The sequence below is a fragment of the Odocoileus virginianus genome, chromosome 17 (genome assembly GCF_023699985.2).
Source record: "Odocoileus virginianus isolate 20LAN1187 ecotype Illinois chromosome 17, Ovbor_1.2, whole genome shotgun sequence".
Classification (NCBI taxonomy): Eukaryota; Metazoa; Chordata; class Mammalia; order Artiodactyla; family Cervidae; genus Odocoileus; species Odocoileus virginianus.
The window spans coordinates 52266422-52284815 of record NC_069690.1 but is presented as its reverse complement, the minus strand read 5'-3'; the positions used below and the strand labels follow the sequence as shown (position 1 = coordinate 52284815).

The window sequence follows — 18394 nt, the reverse complement described above, 5'->3', positions numbered from 1 at the left end:
AGAGGCCAGGTTCTGGGTGGGAGGGTCTTGCCAGCCAGCCCTGGGGAGACCTCCCCAACCCGCTCCCCTGCCTTACAGGGTGTGGCAACACCACACGAGTCAAACCCAGGGTTTGTGTGCGGAGCTGCATAGTGGTCATTCAGTTGATTTACACTTTGAAGCCTGCATAATCTAAAAGCTGCCTGTATCCAGTCAGATGACTGAAGCCTTGATAGTCAATGTCCGGTGATGAGGGTTTGTTACCGAGTAATGTCCTTTTGGTGATGGGGTGGTAATACATCTTCACTGGGCCTTTAATCAGAGGCCAGAACTTTCGCGGTGGTTCAGACTCCATGCTAAACACCATGCGTGATATCCTACTATCCCCAACAAACACAGACACAATGGTTATCCATCATTTATGCAGTTAACTAACTTCAAATGACTTTCTGCCTTTTGTGCTCCCACTTTATCAGGGGGCAGAAGTCAGACAGTTCCCTTTCTCAGAAAAGCTGTTCCAACATGTCCTTGAGGTGAACTGCTTTGGAGTCTGAGGCTGGACATGCTAGTGGGAGGATTTGGGCTGAAAAGTGCTTTGTTTCTACTGCTGCTTGAGAGGCCCTGAGCCACTCCACTGACCTCGTCGGTCCACTGCTGGCTTGGAAATGTTCAGCTCTGAAGGATGCCTGCATGCTCACGCTGGTCAGTCTCATCTTGAGAGTGTTCTTTCTCTTAAGTTTTAAAGATGAGCCCAGCAGAGCAGTCTTTTTCTTTGACCAAGGTTGGGTTGTCTACCTGGGCCCAGAGTAGTCTCCTTGGATGAGCTAAGGACAAGGCAGGGTGTCCCACAAAGAGCAGTCTTCAGTGACATTGACACATCCACTCTGTCCTCTGTAGGGAAGGGGTTAGGTGGGTATCAAGGATAGAAGACACAAGAAGGTAGCTTTAGTTACTTGAGGGTCCCAGGGCCACAGCTCTGCAAAAATAAGTCTTGGATGCCTTTGGGTCACCGCTGGTACAACCAAAGGATGCCAGCCTTGTGCAGGTCCCTCCAAAGGGTGGCTTCCAGGGACAGGTCGTGGTTTGCGTAGAATATCAGTGGCTTCTTCATTCGATCGAAATAGTGGTCAGAAAATTTCTGGTAGTTGCTTGTGATGAAGCCATAGGCACTAACCTGGACAAGGACAGTTAGCATTTGAGTTAGCATTTGAGCGGCTGTGTGTGAAGGGCTTCCCTGGACTCAGATGGTAAAGAATGTGCCTGCAGTGCAGCCCCTGGAGGAGGGCATGGCAACCCACTCCAGTATTTCCTGGAGAATCCCCATGGACAGGTTCCTGGTGAGCTACAGTCCATGGGGTTGCAAAGAGTCGGACACGACTGAGCGACTAAGCATAGTGTATAAAGTGACAGGAACTTATTGTGTGAAGATGAGGATAAACAACCATTCTCACCCACATTTTCATACCTGCACTGTGCTCTTTCTGCACATTTTCTCATCCAACTAAATAATTGTAGATACTGTCCCCATTTTACAAATGGGAAAATGGGCTCAGAAGGATAACCAAAACATGTGTCCCCAGTCACAAGCTAGTAAGTAGCTAGGCTGGGTTTTGAACTCCGGTCTGTGACACCAAAGCTGTGATCATTATGCTCAAGGTGGAGGCAGAAAGCCCCTTACCTCCCGTTTCCTGTTCTAACAGTGACTGCAGGCAGGAGAGTCCTGTTTGAAACATGGAAAAGGGGACCAGAGTCCAGTGGTGCTTGGCCTCCGGCTTTTGTGCCTGGGTCACCACCACCTTTCCCTGAAAACTGCTTCTCAGCCTCTTTCTCTGCAGCTCATGTGGGTACCACCCCAGCAAGAATTGGCTCATGGAGTGATTTCAGAGACTCCACATGTGGAAGGTTGCCCACCTCAGTTTGAGAGTGTCCTCCCAAAACACATGACCCTACCCACTTCGGTTGAGATTTTGCTTTCACAAGAGCACTTGGGTCGTATGTCCCTTAAACACCATGTGCAGTGGCTGCCCTGGGGCAGAGGGTGAAAGGACAAGCCCGGGGAAAGGTGGCCCTGGGGAAGAAGGCAAGACTGGGACCAAGGCTGTCCCCTAAGGGACCAAGAGCACTTCCTCCACCCCATTCCCTAGCCTAGATGCCTTCCGTCACGGGATGGAGGCCCAGAGTCCCAGGTCTGAGCTAGCAGGCCTCACGTAGAGGATCTCATGGATGGAATAAGGTTCCATTCACACCAGCTCTGCTGCTGTGGGCTCCTGAAAGAGCAGACCTCTTACCTGGTCACAGGTATGCAGAGCTGTCAGCAACATGAGGGCCCCAGTACTAGGCATATATAGGTCTCCAAATTTTGTGTTAATCAACTTTGATTTCAAAAACCTGGAAGCAAAAAGAAGCATCAAAATTCAAAGACTTCGGAGGACTTCCTTGGTGGTCCAGTGATTAAGAATCCGCCTGCCAGTGCAGGGGACATGGGTTCAATCCCTGGTCCAGGAAGATTCCACATGCTGAGGAGCAGCTAAGCCTGTGTGCCTAGAGCCCGCACTCTGGAGAGGCCACCGAAATGAGAAGCCTGCACCCCACAGTGAAGAGACCTTGTTCACCACAACTAGAGAAAGCCATGCAGTAAAGAAAACCCAGTGCAGCCCAAAATAAAAACAACGAAGACTTCTGGTCTTGCACATTAGCTTGAGGGTTGTGCCATTACACCTACTCAGGCAGGTTGGAAAATGGCAAAAATTTCTGGCCCTTCTACCCTCACCCATCTGTCATTTGGAGAAAGATGAATTATACACAAAAATCTTTGGTTGAAATAACACCTTAGGTAATAGAAGCAGTGAGGAGGAACAGGCCCTGCCGAAGAACCACAGGTGAGACTCTTCCCTTTCTCCCACTCTCTAAAAGCCTGAATCCAGCCTAGCTTGCTTTTCCTCTCTGCAACACCCTCCCGCACCACAATGTCTAGGGCATAGTTGGTATAGTTATTTAACCTGACACCTAAATTTCTACCTCCAGACTGGCCAAGCAGGAGCCACACATGAAGACAGAGTACATGTAGGTCCTGTGATTGGGCCGCTAGTGAGATGGTGCACACGTGTGCATGCACACGTACATGCTTTCAGACACCCAGATGGTCCAAAAGTGAGGCCACAGTATGGTGACCATGAGCCTTGACCTCAGCCCTGGGTTCTCATCTAGGCCTTGCCAGGCAAATCGCCTAGCCTCTCAGCCCGTTCTTCCTCTGTTGAGTGGTCTTCAGTTTGCCTCCCAGACCCTCCTACCACCCCTGGCCTGCTCTGGGTCTTGAGGTGCTAGCCTGGCGCTGCATGCAGTAGGTTTCCCAGCTGCAGCACTGTCACCACTTCCAGCCGGACAGTTGTGCATTGCAGGGGCTGCCCTGTGTGTTGTAGGTGGTTCAACAGCATCCCTAGCCTCTGCCCACTAGGGGCACTCAGGTCGCCTAGTGACAACCAAAACTCTCCAGACAGGACAGTGGACCAGCCTCCTGCTGAGAGCCACTGATGGTTGGAGGGTGGGGTGGGGGTGGAGATCTGCAGGCAGGGGTTCCCCAGGCTCCTCCCAGGGTCATCCTGTGTGGGCCTGAACACTGGCTTCCACTAGTCCCCATACAGTCCCACACTTATGGTCCCTTTATGCCTGGCCTAAGCTTTGGTGAATATTTTTGGTAAGTAAGCCTGTTGAGTTTCCTATTTCCTGTCTACCTTGACTGATAGAACATCACCTCCATCAGTGTATTTAACCTGGTGGCTCAGTGGTAAAGAATCCACCTGCCAATAACGGAAGATTTGGGTTCAATCTGGGTCCAGAAGATCCCCTGGAGAAGGAAATGGTAACCAACTCCAGTATTCTTTCTGGGAGATGCTATGGACAGAGAAGCCTGGTGGGCTACCATCCATGGGGTCACAAAGAATGGGACAGGGAGGGACTGTCCCTCCCTGAGGGACTAAAGTAAATGAAGCAGTATAAGTGCTGTGGGGGGCGGGGGGCGGCCAGGGTGGTCCTCAGCACATGGCCCAGCTTTGGGTTTCATCTTCCATGGAAAAAGCCAGTGCAACCGGGTAGGTGTGGGCTGAATGGTGGGGTTCGCGGGAGGGGGGAGTTGCTCCCAGCACCACCCCTGCCCGCACCTACCTCTCTGTCAGGTAGCTGATGAAGTCTGGATGGAGTAGCTTGAATTTGCTGACGGAGGAGTCCGGTCCAAAGTAGGTCTGAGGCCTAGGACCCACGGTAGAAGTGAACAGAGCGGCCCGAGCCGTCGTAGGCCGGGTTGTGCAGCGAGGAGAGGTGAAAGGAGCCGGGGCGGTGGCGGCGGGCGGGCCGGTAGGGGCGGGGCTGGGAGTAGTAGCGGGAGAAGGGGGTGTAGAAGGTGGCGGGCAGCACCGTGGGGACCACGTGCGGCTTCCCGCCCACCAGGACCTCGGTGGGCGGGGTATAGGAGAGGGAGGAGGGGGGCGTGAACAGGGCGGGGGGAGACGGGTAGGAGCAGCTGACCCGGGGCAGGTGCGGAGGGGGCGGGAGGAGCGGGAAGTACAGCGAGTCGGGGGGCTTGCGCGGGCGGTCCCCGACCCGGCAGGGGAAGGAGCAGGGGAAGCACTGGTTCTGCGGGAGGGGCGAAGTAGGAGGCTGGAAGAAGGGAGTCTCTTTCATGAAGCGGGGCACGTAGGGGGCGATGTGGGACGGGATGCCCCGGATGGGCCCGAGCCCGATGTAGGAGGCTGAGGGCGCGGGGCTGTGGGCGGGGGACTTGGCGCCAGGCAGGGGGGGAGTTTGGGAAGAGTTTCGGGAGAGGGATTTCAAGCCAGATTGAGAGGGAGATTTGGAGGCAGGTGGAGTGGCGTTTTGGGAAGACCCCCGAGGCTGGACATGAGGGCTGGGGGCCAGGGAGGAGGCCCGGGAAGAAGGCTGTGAGGCATTTGGGGTGGCAGGGTGAGAGGGGGGACGGGAAGACCCCCGGGTGGGGGACGGGGAAGGAGCGGAGCCGCCAGAGTTGGCGTAGGGCTGCTGGTTAGTGTGGTTGGATCTGGACTGGGAGGGGGACTGGGCAGGGGACGGGTTAGGGGAATGGGAGGGGGAGCTCATTGGTGTTGGGGAGGCTTAATGTCCACCCGATGTCTCTGAGCCAGCCCCCCCAACCCCCAGGAGCCAGTCCCGTCTGGGTCGCAAAGCCCACTCCCAGGAGTGGCTGCCAGGCGATTGTTGGGTCATCAGCAGGTGCGGGCGGGGCCCAGGGCGGGGCTGGCGGAGCCGGCCTGGCCCTCCAGGGCTTAACCCCTAAGGTTGCCTCTGAAGGTGCTCTTTGAGGGTGGGTGAGACGTCCAGGGGCCAGCACGACAGGAGGGCCGGTCCTTGCGGCTACAGGGGTTGGTGCAGATTTGTGAGGACCCGACTCAGGGACAGAAAATTGTTTTCGGCACCACAGGGAGAAGGTTCAGATGAGGCCCGGACATGGTTCAAAAGAGCCGGACACGGGCCTGCTGCCCAGGAAGGTGGGGGAGGACAAACAGAGGGCCCTTTGTTCCCACTCCGCAGGACACTGGGCCCACGTAGCCTGCTCTCCCATTTCATGGGCAGTCTTGGGAGGGTGCCTGCCAAGGAGTGGCATGGGCCCTGGCCCCCACTCTTGGTGTCCAAACACAATGCACTCTGCAGGACAGCAGGACCAGCTGCGGATAGGCCAGCTGGGGGGCTTGGGCAGGTTATGGGGACCGCAGCTGAAGCTGAGGGGCCAGGCCTGCCGGCCCCCTTCCAAAAGGAGCCCCTTGAACCTGCAGCCCACCTGGTCAGGAGGGTCCCTGGGGACCAGCAGCGTTACGTGGTCTTTCCCGAGGGTAGGATAAAAAAGAGTTTACTCTTCTAATGCTCTGGTGGATTCTTGGGGCCTTTCTGGCCGCCTTCAGTCACCTTTCCCATCTGACAGTGGACCCCGGAGCAGTACCATGCCCTGTTTCCCTGCTTGCCTGCTCACCTGTCTCCTTTATCGGTGCCCTCAGGGACAGGCACACCCAGGATGGTGGATCTCAGCATCACATAGTCACGGATGTCCGAGGGGATGAAGATATAGTGCAGGTTCTGTTGGGGGTGGGGACAAGATCACGGGGGCTTCCTGCTCCGAGTGGACTGCCCTCCACCCAATCCAGCCCCCTGCCCTGGCAGGAGCGTTTCCCTTCTGAGTCTGTGATTTCCACTTTCAGGTGCCCTGTTCTTTCAGGTTCCACTGAGGGTTTCAGCACTCAATCCCACTGATACTCTTCCCTTCAAGGAGCTGTGCTTAACTGCTATTCCCTTGAGTGTGGGCTGGACTGAGGGACTAAGAATTTTTCTAATGGATAAGAAAAAGTGGGAGTAAGGAAGGGTGTGTGACCCCCCCTTGAAGAGGGGGTCATAAAAGACACTGGAACGTCCTTGCTCTCTGGGATCACTCGCTCTGGGTCGAGTTAGCTACCCCCTCGGGGAGGCAGTGTATTAGCCTGCAGAGGGGCCCGCGTGGTGAGGGCTGTGAGGGAGCCATCTTCACCCTGGCCCCAGGCGGGCCTTCTGCTGACCGGCAGCCCCTGTCAAGCCTGACTGTGACTAGTGGGAGACCCTGAGCCAAAACCACTCGGATGAGGGACTTCCCTCGTCCACTGGTTAAAACTCCACCTTCCAACACAGGGCTGCAGGTGGGTTCAGTCCCTCATCAGCAAACTAGGGTCCCACGTGCTGGTGGTGGTTGTATGCTTAGTCACTCAGTCCTGTCCAACTCTTTGCAACCCCATGACTGTAGCCCGCCAGGCTCCTCTGTCCATGGGATTTTCCAGGCAAGAATACTGGAGTGGGTTGCCATTTCTTTCTCCAGGGGCTCTTCCCAACCCAGGGATTGAACCTGCATCTCCTGTGTCTCCTCAACTGCAAGTAGATTCTTTACCTGCTTTGTCATCTGGGAAGGGCTTCCCTGATGGTTCAGACAGTAAAGAATCGGCCTGCAATGAGGGAGACCCAGGTTGGACTCTGCGTTGGGAAGATCCCTTGGAGAAGGGAAAGGCTACCCTCTGCAGTATTCTTGCCTGGAGAATTCCAAGGACAGAGGAGCCTGGCAGTGTACACTCCATGGGGTCGCAGAGAGTTGGACCACACGACTGAGCGACTAGCACTTCCATGCTGCCAGAGGAGGCTAAAAAAAAAGTGGACAAAATCACTCTACTGAGCGGCTCCCGAATTCCTGACCCATGAAAACTGCAAGGTAAGCAGTGTTTGTTGTTTACAGCTATGAGGTTTGGGGGTCATTTGTCATGCAGCTATGGAGAACTCCTACAGGTTCTTCCCAGGTAGCACTATTGGTAAAGAATTCACCTGCCAATGTAGGAGACATGAAAGACGTGAGTTTGATCTCTGGGTCAGGAAGATCCCCTGGAGGCAGCATGGCAACCCATTCTAGTATTCTTGCCTGGAGAATCCCATGGACAGAGGAGCCTGGAGGGCTACAGTCCATAGGGTCGCACAGAGTTGGACACAACTGAATCGACTTAGCACGCACGCATATAGGTTCTGTGGCTACACCAGAAATGAAACTGTGCCATCTTGTTTCATTATGAGCTAAAAGAGGCCTTGGAGCACGGATGCTGTGGCTAGGACACCCCTGACTTCCCTGGTCAGAGGAGGAAGCTTCTGGAAACTCAAACCAGCCCTATTGAGCACCATAGCACCCTTATCAGCACCCTTATCCTAGGACCTCCCCGCTGCATGTGGTAGCCAGCCTGCTCTAGAAGGGGAAAGAAAGTAAAAGTCGCTTAGTTGTGTCCACCTCTTTGCAACCCCATAGACTATATGGTCCATGGAATTCTGAATTCTCCAGGCCAGAATACTGGGGTGGGTAGCCTTTCCTTTCTCCAGTGGAGCTTCCTGACCTGGGAATTGAGGTGGGGTCTCCTGCATCACAGGTGGATTCTTTACCAACTGAGCTATCAGGGAAGCCCTCTAGAAGGGGAAGCATGGTGTTAGAGCAGTTGGGTGTGGTTGAAAGAGCCTGGAAGCAGCAGACAGACTCAGGTTCCAGTTCTCGGGTGCTGCTGTGGTGAGTGTCTGGGGTGGGCATGGAGGAGACACTCAGTAAATACCCTCTGGCTGGCTGTGTGCTGCTGAGCTCTGGGTCGGGGGTTACTTTGGGTTTGAGTCCGGCTCTACTGCCGCTCTGCTGAACGAAGGGGCCCCGAGCCTTAGTGCCCTTACTAGCAAGAGGGGGCTGACCTCTGTAAAGTTCCCAGCACTCCATAAGCCTTCAGTAAATTAGTCATTCATGCTCCACTCCAGAGCTTTCCTGCTCCTGAGCCATATGGCGCCCTGGTCCTGAGCCACAGGGCACCCCATCACACAGGCCCTAGATCCTGGCACACAACCTGCCCATCCACTGGGCTGGGGCTTGGGAGCCCCGTGGCCCGCCCCATGGTGGGATGGGGGGGCGGACAGGAAACAACGGCGCCGACTGTCAGGGACCATGGTGCCCACTGGGGCCTCACCTGTCCCTGCGGCACAGAGGTGAAGCCCACGTTTGAGTAGGAGATGAGGGAGTTCTTCATTGTGTTCACGGTGAAACCGTAGAAGGAGATCTTGGTGCCCACGTCATTCTCGAAGCCTTTGATCACCGCACCATTGAGTCTGGTCCAGACAGAGGCTCATCAGCCTGCTTGTGGCTACACGGTACTGCATGTTGACTTCCATCCCCAGGCTTCTGCCACTCCCTCTACCCACGGCAGCCCCGGTGCCTGGTCGCCAGCCCCATCCTGACAACTGGGCACCTGATGGGATGCCCTGTGAAATGGGCGAAGCCAGCCCTGGCAGCTCCTTCCTCCCGGGTCCCCTGGGTTGACCACAGCCTCGCACATCTTCAGGGTCTGTCTGCCTAACACCCTTGTCCACGCCTGTCCGCCCATCACAACTGCTGAACTGCCTGAGGCTGCTGCTGCTCCATTAGCCCACGCCCTCACCCACCATGCTCCCCCCAGGGGGCTGGCTGGGGACCAGCTCTCCACCCAGCTCCTCTCCTACTTCCTCCCTGGCCCCTGGCCCACATACCTGAACACATAGTCATGGGCATCGATGTTCTGACCCTGGCGGGAGCCATTCAGAATGCCTCCATTACCCACCACAGCACACCGGATGCAGCCAGGAAGCAGCTCCCTGGGGGCAGCGAAGAGCCTGGCGCTCTCTGAGCTGTTCAGGAGGCTGAGGGTGGAGGCGATGGCTGTGGGACAAGGTGGGGCACCGTGAGGGGCACAGGGGCCTTCCTGAGACTCTTCCTGGCTCCCCGCACCTGCCTGAGGCCTGACACCAGCCCCCTCTCGAGAGGCACAGTGAAACGTCCGCGGGAGCCGGACACCTGCAAAGAGGGTGGTGGGGCACGAGGGTTGGCCGTGGCCCCAGTCATCTCGAGAACTCAGATAACCAGTCCTCCCAAAACTTTGCTTATTCCAAAAGGAAATAATTTGGGGCCTGTGGGGATGGGGTGGAGGGGCTGACTTAAAGTGGAGGGGGCTCTGGGTGGTCTCTTCCAGCAGCATCCATCAGCAGGCTGTTTGAGGGCTCACAACTGCCATCCTCGGCCACCTTTGGACACTGGCCATCTTTCATGCCAGGGAGGCCCCAGGAGGGCAAGAGCCTTGAAGCCTGGCTGGGAGGAAGTGAGGAGAGAGGGGCACCGTGGCCCAGATGCAGGAGGAATGGACTCGTTGGGGCCAGAGGGCTGAAGGTTACCTTGGTGGGAGAGCCCCTGCCAGCCATAGGGGGCTTTGTGCTGGCTCAGGCTGTCCCAGAGCTGCTGGGTGAAGACGTCCCCCGACAGCAGCACTGGAGTGGAGAGGTTAAACAGATTCCGGAAGCGAGGGTCCCGCTGAACGGCGAGAGAAAGTGGGTGTTGACAGAGCAGGTTCTGTGGGTGACAAGATAAGAGGACTTTCTTTTTTTACTTATTTATTTGGCCGCCTTGGGTCTCAGTTGCGTCATGTAGGATCTTCGTGGTCAGGCCTCTCTAGGTGTGGCACGCGAGCCCTCCAGTTGCACCGTGGCCCTAGCTGCTCTGAGGTATGTGGGATCCCCCTTCCCCGCCAGGGATGGAACCCACATGCCCTGCACTGCGTGGCAGATTCTTAACCACTGGACCCACAGTGTTAGTTGCTCAGTTGTGTCCGACTCTTTATGACCCCCACAGACTGTAGCCCACCAGGCTCCTCTGTCCATGGGATTCTCCAGGCAAGAATACTGGAGTGGGTTGCCATTTCCTACTACTAGGTGGGATCTCCCCCGATCCAGTGATCAAACCCACCAGGGAAGCCCAAGGACCCCCAGGGAAGTCCCCCAGGGCTGTTTCTGGAAGGTGGGGTGGGTGGGAGCCTTCCAGGGAGCCCGCACACCCCACAAGAGGGCTGGGAGAGAAGCGCTGACCTTCTCCCTCCAGACTTGGGCCACCCCCTAGATGTGCCAGCCAAGCTGGCCTGTAGTGCAGCGGCCCGGTGGGGGTCAGAGAGCTTTCTGGATTTACCCTGCCAAGCCCTTCTCCCTGGATACCACGTCTCTCGGGCCTGACGGCTCTGGCCTACTACTTCACCTCACACTTGAGGGGAACTTGAGGGCACTTTCCCACAAACAGGTAAGATCTGCCTGCCATGTGTTGGAGAAGGTCCACCCCAGGCCTTGGAATCCATCAGCCTGGTCCAAACCCTAGCCCTGGCCGTCCTTGCTGCAGTAGGGTTCACGTGGAAAAGGCTGCTGGGAAGATTTGTGATATCTTTGACCAGCCCGTGCCTATCTTGAGTTGAATAGTGTCCCCTCTCCCAATTCATGTCTGCCCCAAACCTCAGAACATGACCTTATTTGGAAAGAGGGTCTTTGCAGATGTAATTGGTAAGTTCAGGTTATACCATAAGGTGGCTCAGCGGTAAAGGATCCGCCTGCAATGTAAGAAGGTGAAGGAGACACGCTTCAATCCTTGTGTTGGGAAGATCCCCTGGGGGAGGGCTAGGCAACACACTCCAGCCTGGAGAATCCCATGGACAGAGGCGCCTGGTTGGCTACAGTCCATAGGGTTGCAAAGAGTCAGACCCGGCTGAAGTGACTGAGCCACACACATAGATGGAGTATAACTTATAACGTACTAAGGTGGGCCCCAAATTCAATGGCTGGTATCCTTATAAGAAGGCATGTGCTAGGCTTCCCATGGTGGCTCAGGGGTAAAGAATCCACCTGGCAGTGCAGGAGACATGGGTTCGATCCCTGATCCCGGAAGATCACACATGCCATGAAGCAATGAAGTCTATGCTGCACAACTATTGAGCCTGTGCTCTAGAGCCCGGCAGCCGCAACTATGGAGCCCATGGGCCGCAACGGCTGAAGTGTGTATGCCCTAGAGCCTGTGTTCTGCCTCAAAAGAAGCCACGGCAATGAGAAGCCCGTGCACCGAAGCTAGAGAGTAGCCCCCGCTCTCCACCACTAGAGGAAGGCCCATGCAGCAATGAAGATGCCGCACGGCCAAAAATAAACAAAAATAAAATCAGACAAAGAAGGCACATGCTGATGGCGGGGGGTGGGGGCAGAGAGTAAGTGATGCAGCTCCAAGCCGGGGGATACCTGGAGTCCCCAGAAGCTGGAAGAGGCCAGGAGAGATTCTTCCCTAGAGCCTTCAGAGGGCGGCTGGCCCTGCTGACACCTGACTTTGGACTTCTGGCCTCTAGAACTGTGAGAGACTCCATTTCTTTTGTTTCAGTGATGTATAAAATGAAGATAGAAGCAGTTTTACATCCATTCACTGGTTAAGAAACATCTAGAAAAGTGAAAATGTTAGTCGCTCCGTTGTGTCCCACTCTTTGCAACCCCATGGACTACAGCCTGCCAGGCTCCTCTGTCCATGAGATTCTCCTGGCAAGAACACTGGAGTGGGTAGCCACTCCCTTCTCCAAGGGATCTTCTCGACCCAGGGATCGAACCCAGGTCTCCTGCATTGCAGTCAAGATTCTTTACCGCCTGAGTCACCAGGGAAGCCCAGGAAATATATAAGTAGTTCTCAAAATGTGGCACTTGACCTTGGAAAAGAACTGACATTTGCTTGGGGATGTGGGCTTCGGAAGGGTGGCAGTTTGGGAGTTATCGTGAAGTGGTGGGAAGCCAGTTATACAACATGCGATGAAGCAGATGGCTGTCTGAAGTGTGCATGTGCATGCCTTTTGGGTATTCCTACATGATTCCCTTTGGTGGAGTATGGTTTTCTGCATTTACCAGTGTTCTGGCTGACAAAATCACTGATAAACACACACGAAATTTGGGTTCTGCTCAACTTGTTTTACTCCCATAGCAATCTTTATGGACCAAATTCATGCTTTAAAAGCAAGCATTAAGCTGAACTGACTGCATCAGTTTCACTACTCTTCAGTTCAGTGTAGGGATGTTTTCCAGGGCCGCCTTTACAAGGCTCCAAGAGAAAAATCTTCAGGTCTCCGTATCCAGAAAGGCTGCACTTGGCTTGGGCAGCTGGCTTGCTTTTATCTCATGGACAGGGTGGCAAGTTTTCCTTCTTTGTTGTTGTCACAGGGAAGCTTAGAGTGCATCTCTGACACCCTCTGGCATATTTTCCATGCACTCATCTGACATTGTCTAACGTTGTTACCTTTACTTTTCCTTTACCTACTTCTTCATTTTATTCTTTTTCTTTCCCCCACGTCATATATATCCAAAAGACAAAAGCTCAAATCCTTTTGTTTTTAAACCAGATGAGGAAATATGTCAATTAGCATCAAGTAACTCAAGGTAAAAAGGACTTCAGGAAAAGTAAAGATGACCTGGCCAAGTGCTTTAAGACGCTTGAGGCCTTTCTTCAGCCAGCCAGCCAGGTGTCCACCTGACCTCTGTTCCTGGGGCGGTGGGGCTGGGGTCTCCATCGCCTGCTGGGGGGCAGCTCGCTCGGCCGCTGACAGCTCTGCCGTCACTCAGTCTTGCGTGTGGTGAGATCTGGCCCCCATGAGACCTCAGTTAACAAGTTCCAGTGTCTTGGGCATGAAAAACAACTCTTAAACCGGGATCAGGCTAGAACTACACAGTCATCATCCCACTCGACTGTAGCCCACAGAGAGGGTGAGGGCGCCTTGCTCGGGAGTTCAGAGCCAGCCCCGGGGTCCGACGAGAGGCTTGAATCCCTGTCCACCTCTTCCCCACGGGTAACCTGAGCAGGCTATCTCTGTGTCTCATTTTACTGTAAAAGCTGCTTCCCAGCTGTGCCGACAGGTCTACGTGAGAGAACGCAGGTAAGATGCTTGAGATGGCCTGTTGGGCCACTGTCAGTGTGCTATGTTAGAGCGGGGGAGCTCCCTGGGCTTGGCGTTTACTTCATGGCAAACAGTTTAAAGGGCTTCTCAGGTGGTGCTAGTGGTAAAGAGCCCTCCTGCCAATGCAGGGGATGTAAGAGATGCAGGTTTGATCCCTGGGTCTGGAAGATCCCTAGAGTAGGGCATGGCAACCCATTCCAGTATTCTTGCCTGGAGAATCCCATGGACAGAGGGCTACAGTCTATAGGGTTGCAAAGAATCAGATATGACTGAAGCGACTTAGCATGCATGCAAGCAAACAGTTTAAATGTGAGTTTTACAATAAAAAGACACTTTGAGGAGTAGAATGTAAAAGAGAACTTTTAAAGATAAATCAAGATTTGCAAGAACTTTTCTGCTGGCTATACCCCAAGGAGTAAAGATGGAGTCATGTTTCTCTGCTTTTGGGGTGCAGGGACCTCAGTGGTCAGGTCTGAAGAGTGCTGACTGGCTGGCCCCTCAGTTCTGCGCTCCATTCTCTGGGTGGGGAGGGGGATGTAGTGGGGTGGGGGGAGAAGAGGAGGGGTTTCCAGAGGGCTCCCGCCCAGCCAGCTCACAAGAATGTTCTCATTCCCATTTTTCTTTCCCCTCCTACCCTGCCACAGGGTAGCCCGCCACTGTACCTTTCTCGTCCTAGAATTCGATGCCTTGGGTCCAAAGAAAGCTTGAGACAATGACGTGGTGTTCCTGGGGGAGAAGGTGGAAGTAAAGCCGGGGTCTGACTTGCCCGTGGAGCATGCTCCTCCGGTAACTCTGGAGGCTGACCGTCCATCAGGGTCTGATTTTTTATTTTTTCCCCTATGCCCTGATTCTTGCTCATCTCTCTCTCTCTGGGCACAAATATTTATCACCTGTTCTGCCTAGCCCCTTGGCAAGTGGCTGAAATGTGGAATGTATGGGAACAGTGAGATGGTGGTTAAGAGAGGAAAATATAAAATAGGAAAGACTGCCAGTGCCCTGGGCTCATGACCATCTGAGCGGTCTCCCTGTTAAGGCCCCAGAAACAGGTGTTAGATCCCAGGTGCCCTGGGCCCCCTTCACCTGGCGAAAGGGGTGGGGCCAAAGCCCGACTCCATGGGTTTGGGTTCCAGGATCTCTGGAAGCCACTGAACTTCTTAGAAGCTCAGTGTCTGTGTCTGTTCAGCAGGGATGATCATGCAGGTACAAAGATGGTCAGATTGAGACAGGCTAGGGCCTGGGACCCTTTGCTGCAGTGCTTGCACTTGGAGAAACATCTCCTCGAGCAACAAAATGCAAAATAAACTACAAGGGACTCAAAGTAGCTGAGTGCATGTGGCAGTTGGGGCAAATTATGAACAGAGATACAGAAAGACCAAAATCTGAGCAGAAGCAGGTATGCACATGTGCCCTGCACATGGCACCACTAGGGTGGGCCACCTAAGCCACCTCTCTGGCCCGACCCCCCGGGCCCATCCCTACTGTCACCCTGTAGAAGGAACCAACTCACCGAGCCCTCCCCCCCAAACCCCAGGGAGCAAGCAAGAGAAACTGGTACTGGTTTTGCTTCCTATTGCTGTGGCAAGGCCCCAGTAAAGCCCTGCCTGCATTGTTGTTGGGAGCCTTCAAACAGAGTCTGTGTTATCTTCTGTAAGAAATGTCTTCTAAATATTAGCTATTGTTACCTAAAGGGCAAAGGGAAGGGACCCTGTGACAGCCGCAACGACACTGACCCTTCTGGAGGGAGGGAAGGGTCTAGGTTACTGCCCCACCCCCACCTTCCAGGTGCTAGGTGGTTCCTGCACCAGAGTGTGTGTGTGTGTGTGTGTGTGTGTGCACGCACGCTTAGTTGTGTCTGACTCTTTGCGACCCTATGGACTGTATGTAGCAGGTCAGGCTCCTCTGTCAATGGGACTTTCCAGGCAAGAATACTGGAGTGGGTTGCCATTTCCTCCTCCAGGGGCTCTTCCTGACCCAGGAATTAAACCCGCAGCTCCTGCATCAGCAGTAACATTCTTTACCACTGAGCCAGCTGGGCTGAGGGCAAACAGGAAGGAACAGGAGCCCCGATCCATTCAATGGGTGGTCAGGCTACTCCTCCCGCCTCCCCTACAACCCCGAGGGAGCAGGTGGGGAGGATCTGAGACCAGCAGTCTCGAAGGAAACAAAGGCTTCCAGTGACTTGCTTCTAGGCACCAAGACCGTTTGAGCCGCAAGGGCGCCTGGACCCCACCTGCGTTCAAGGTTGTGAAAGACTTTGGAAGAGCAGGCCAGAAAAAGCAGAGCGATCCCCTTTCCTCCTCAACCCAAATCGGCCGACCACGAAACCCTGTAGCTCCTCTCGGAGGAGGAACTGGGACCTTGGTGTTCAGCCCAGGTGGCCTTCAGGAACCCCCAGGGAACTTTTGAAAAACACCAGAATTCTGGTCGGATGGTTCTGGATCTCCAGTGATTCAACCCCCCTTCCCCCACTGTCATCCCTTTCTCCCCAGTGATTCTAATGTGCAGCCAGGCTTGGAACCTGACAGAGGAACTGCTGAATGGGCGGAATAGAAACAGGAGGGAGCCCTGAATCGCTTGGGTGTCAGGAAGGCCAGCTCCTCTCCAGAGCACCCCTTCTGCTCAAGAGACTCCCCCGACACCCTCCCCCAGAATCCAAAGGCTTTTAGACACCACCCTGGGAATAAGGCTTCTCCAATGGCTCAGTGGTAAAGAATCTGCCTGCAATGCAGGAGACAATGGGTTTGGTCAGGAAGATCCCCTGGAGGAGGAAATGCCAACCCACTCTAAAACAAGTCTAGAAATCCCAAGCCCGGGAACTACTGATTGGACCGATTCCACCCACTAACCAGCAAGGAGAGCCTCACCTCCCATCTCCAGTGTGCCGGGCCTGGTCCCAGCACAGCGGCTTCCCCTGGACTCCCCACTGATCCCCAGGTGAGTGGGTCACACAGCCTGCTCGCCCTGCTCAGATTTCCATCCCACCTGCCCCTCTGCTTGTCCAGCTCCTAATGAGGCTGAGTCTGGACCTGGCCCCTGGGGTTTAGCTAAAATGCAAACATCACCAAAACATCAAGGATATGGTCAGGTCGTACTAGATTTTTAAAACATGAACGGTCTTTTAAAAAAGCTTTGTTGAGGTATAATGGATGTTCAGTCAACCTCATATTTATAGTGGTATATTAGTTACTTTTGAAGGATGTTCAAATAAATGTGTTTCAAAAAATCTTTACAGAAAACTGATATGGATCTCCTTTCTTAATACCTTCAGTCCTTTTCAGTCCTTCTCCTTATGCAATGCCTGACTCCAAGGAGGCAAAGTTAACTTCAGGTGTTGCCAGCTAGAGCACCTTTGGTTCTAAACGGAGGGGACGCATAATCAATGGCAAGCGCGTTTCATATTGTTTTGCGACACTGGGTGCCCTTTGACTTTGTTTCCTGAGTGTTTTTGGTTTTGTGTTTTAGTTGCTAAGTCCTGTCTGAGTGTCTGACTCTTTTGTGACTCCATGGACTATAGCCTGCCAGGCTCCTCTGTCCATAGGTTTTCCCAGGCAAGGATACTGGAGTGGGTTGTCATTTCCTTCTCCAGGGTATCTTCCTGACCCAGGGATTGAACCTGGGTCTCCTGCTTGGCAGGCAGATTCTTTACCACCGAGCCACCTGCAGAGCCCCATTCCTGAGAGCAGACACTAATTCTGACTTCATTCCCTTTAGTGAGGACTGTGTGTCTGGCAAAGCACTGGGAAGGGAAAGCCAGGGCCCAGAGGCCTCTGCACCAGGCTGTAGGTACCTATGGGGCCTCACAAATCCACATGCTGGGCACAGCTCGGTCCACCTTCCAGAAGTAAAGCTAAATCCCTTTTACGGTTTCTTCAGTAACTGGAACCCTGGCCTACCAAAGGCAGGCTCTCAGGTTTCTCCTCCTGGGGCACAAATGAAAGGAAGGTGCCCAGGGTCAGCGAGGGGGAGCGGAGCGCAGCAGGAGCAGCTCAGGGAGGGAAACTTGGATGGAGCCCAAGGTGGGCCCCTGTCCACCTCTTCACCGGATCGCGCCCAGACGGGGCTTATCAAAATAAACAACGAAACAGAGCAGGAGGACAGAAGCCAGCCGGACGCGGGGAGGGCGGGGACCACAGCGAGCCGGAGAGGCGCGACCTGCCGCCGCCTGGCTGAGGAGCCGCGCGCAACGCTGGACCTGGGAGACTTGGGTCCCTGCCCCCAGAGTAGAATCTGAGAAATGTGACGTTAGCGAGGGACACTTCTTGGAAATCCGGGACTGATTTTATCTGATTCCGATGTCCCAGCCAAAGTTGGACAAATGAAAGTGTTTCTAATCAGGGCCGGAGGGAAGTCAGCAGAAAGCTGTCGGGAGTGGATCTCCGGTGCGCAAGGGGCGAAGCTCCTCTTGGATACGGCAGCAGCTGTGGGACCCCTGGTAGCACGAGTTTAACGCCGGGGTGGAGGCTCTGGGTACAAAGGGCCGCAGCCCAAGTCCCCGCGGCAAGCCTCCCCAGAGGGCGGCCCGGCCCCGGGGTGGGCGCCCGGCGCGTCCCCTGCGCCCTCCGGACAGGTCCCGCGCGGCAGCTCCTACCTGGCTCCGGTGCGGGGCCCCAGGTGCAACTCCACAGCCGAGGAGTACAGGGCGACCAGGATCCCTGAGCTGACAGCCGCGAGCAGGAGCAGCGGCCAGAAGACCCGGCCACGCGGGAGCCCCATGCAGCCTCGGCCCGAGGGCGTCCCGTCGGCAGCCGACCCGGGCGGAGAGGAGAGGCCCGGGTGCGCCGGGCTGGACTCCCGGAGTCGGCCGTCCGGCCCCGCCCGGCCCCGCCGCGCTTCCCGCCCCGCCTCTCCCCCTCTGCTGGCTCCCGGGCTCCGGACGCCGCCGCACCCCTGGGGGCTGCGGCGGGTCCCGGAGCGAGAGTGTCGCGCCGGCACCCGGAGCTGCCCGCGCCTTTCAGGCGCTTCTCTCAGTCCTCTGCACTTGGACGGCCCAGCCCAGAGACGCCTGTGTTGGGCAGGGCGCTTCCCAGTACGGTCAAGGGCGGGCGCGCGCGCGGTCCGGGGGCTCCGTGGGGCCGCGGGGCGCAGGGAGACGCCGCCACCTG

The 18394-nt window shown here is 55.3% G+C and overlaps 1 protein-coding gene across 2 annotated transcripts; it reads right to left on the bottom strand.

Moving 5' to 3' along the window:
• Positions 1-384: 384 nt before the first annotated feature.
• On the bottom strand, positions 385-18080 carry ST6GALNAC2 (ST6 N-acetylgalactosaminide alpha-2,6-sialyltransferase 2). Of its 2 annotated transcripts, none has more exons than XM_070479919.1 (9): positions 17881-18080; positions 13955-14018; positions 9736-9910; positions 9058-9226; positions 8502-8640; positions 5975-6078; positions 4141-4341; positions 2268-2367; positions 385-1153 (listed from the first exon to the last, which is right to left on the bottom strand). In XM_070479919.1, exons 1-9 carry the CDS (start codon positions 18003-18005, stop codon positions 986-988), a joined length of 1245 nt encoding a protein of 414 aa, XP_070336020.1. In that variant the 5' UTR covers positions 18006-18080; the 3' UTR covers positions 385-985. The 2 variants fall into 2 exon arrangements, with proteins under 2 accessions (XP_070336020.1, XP_020771203.2); XM_020915544.2 differs by having other exon boundaries at positions 4141-4224; positions 17881-18077.
• Between the last annotated feature and the right edge of the window lie 314 nt (positions 18081-18394).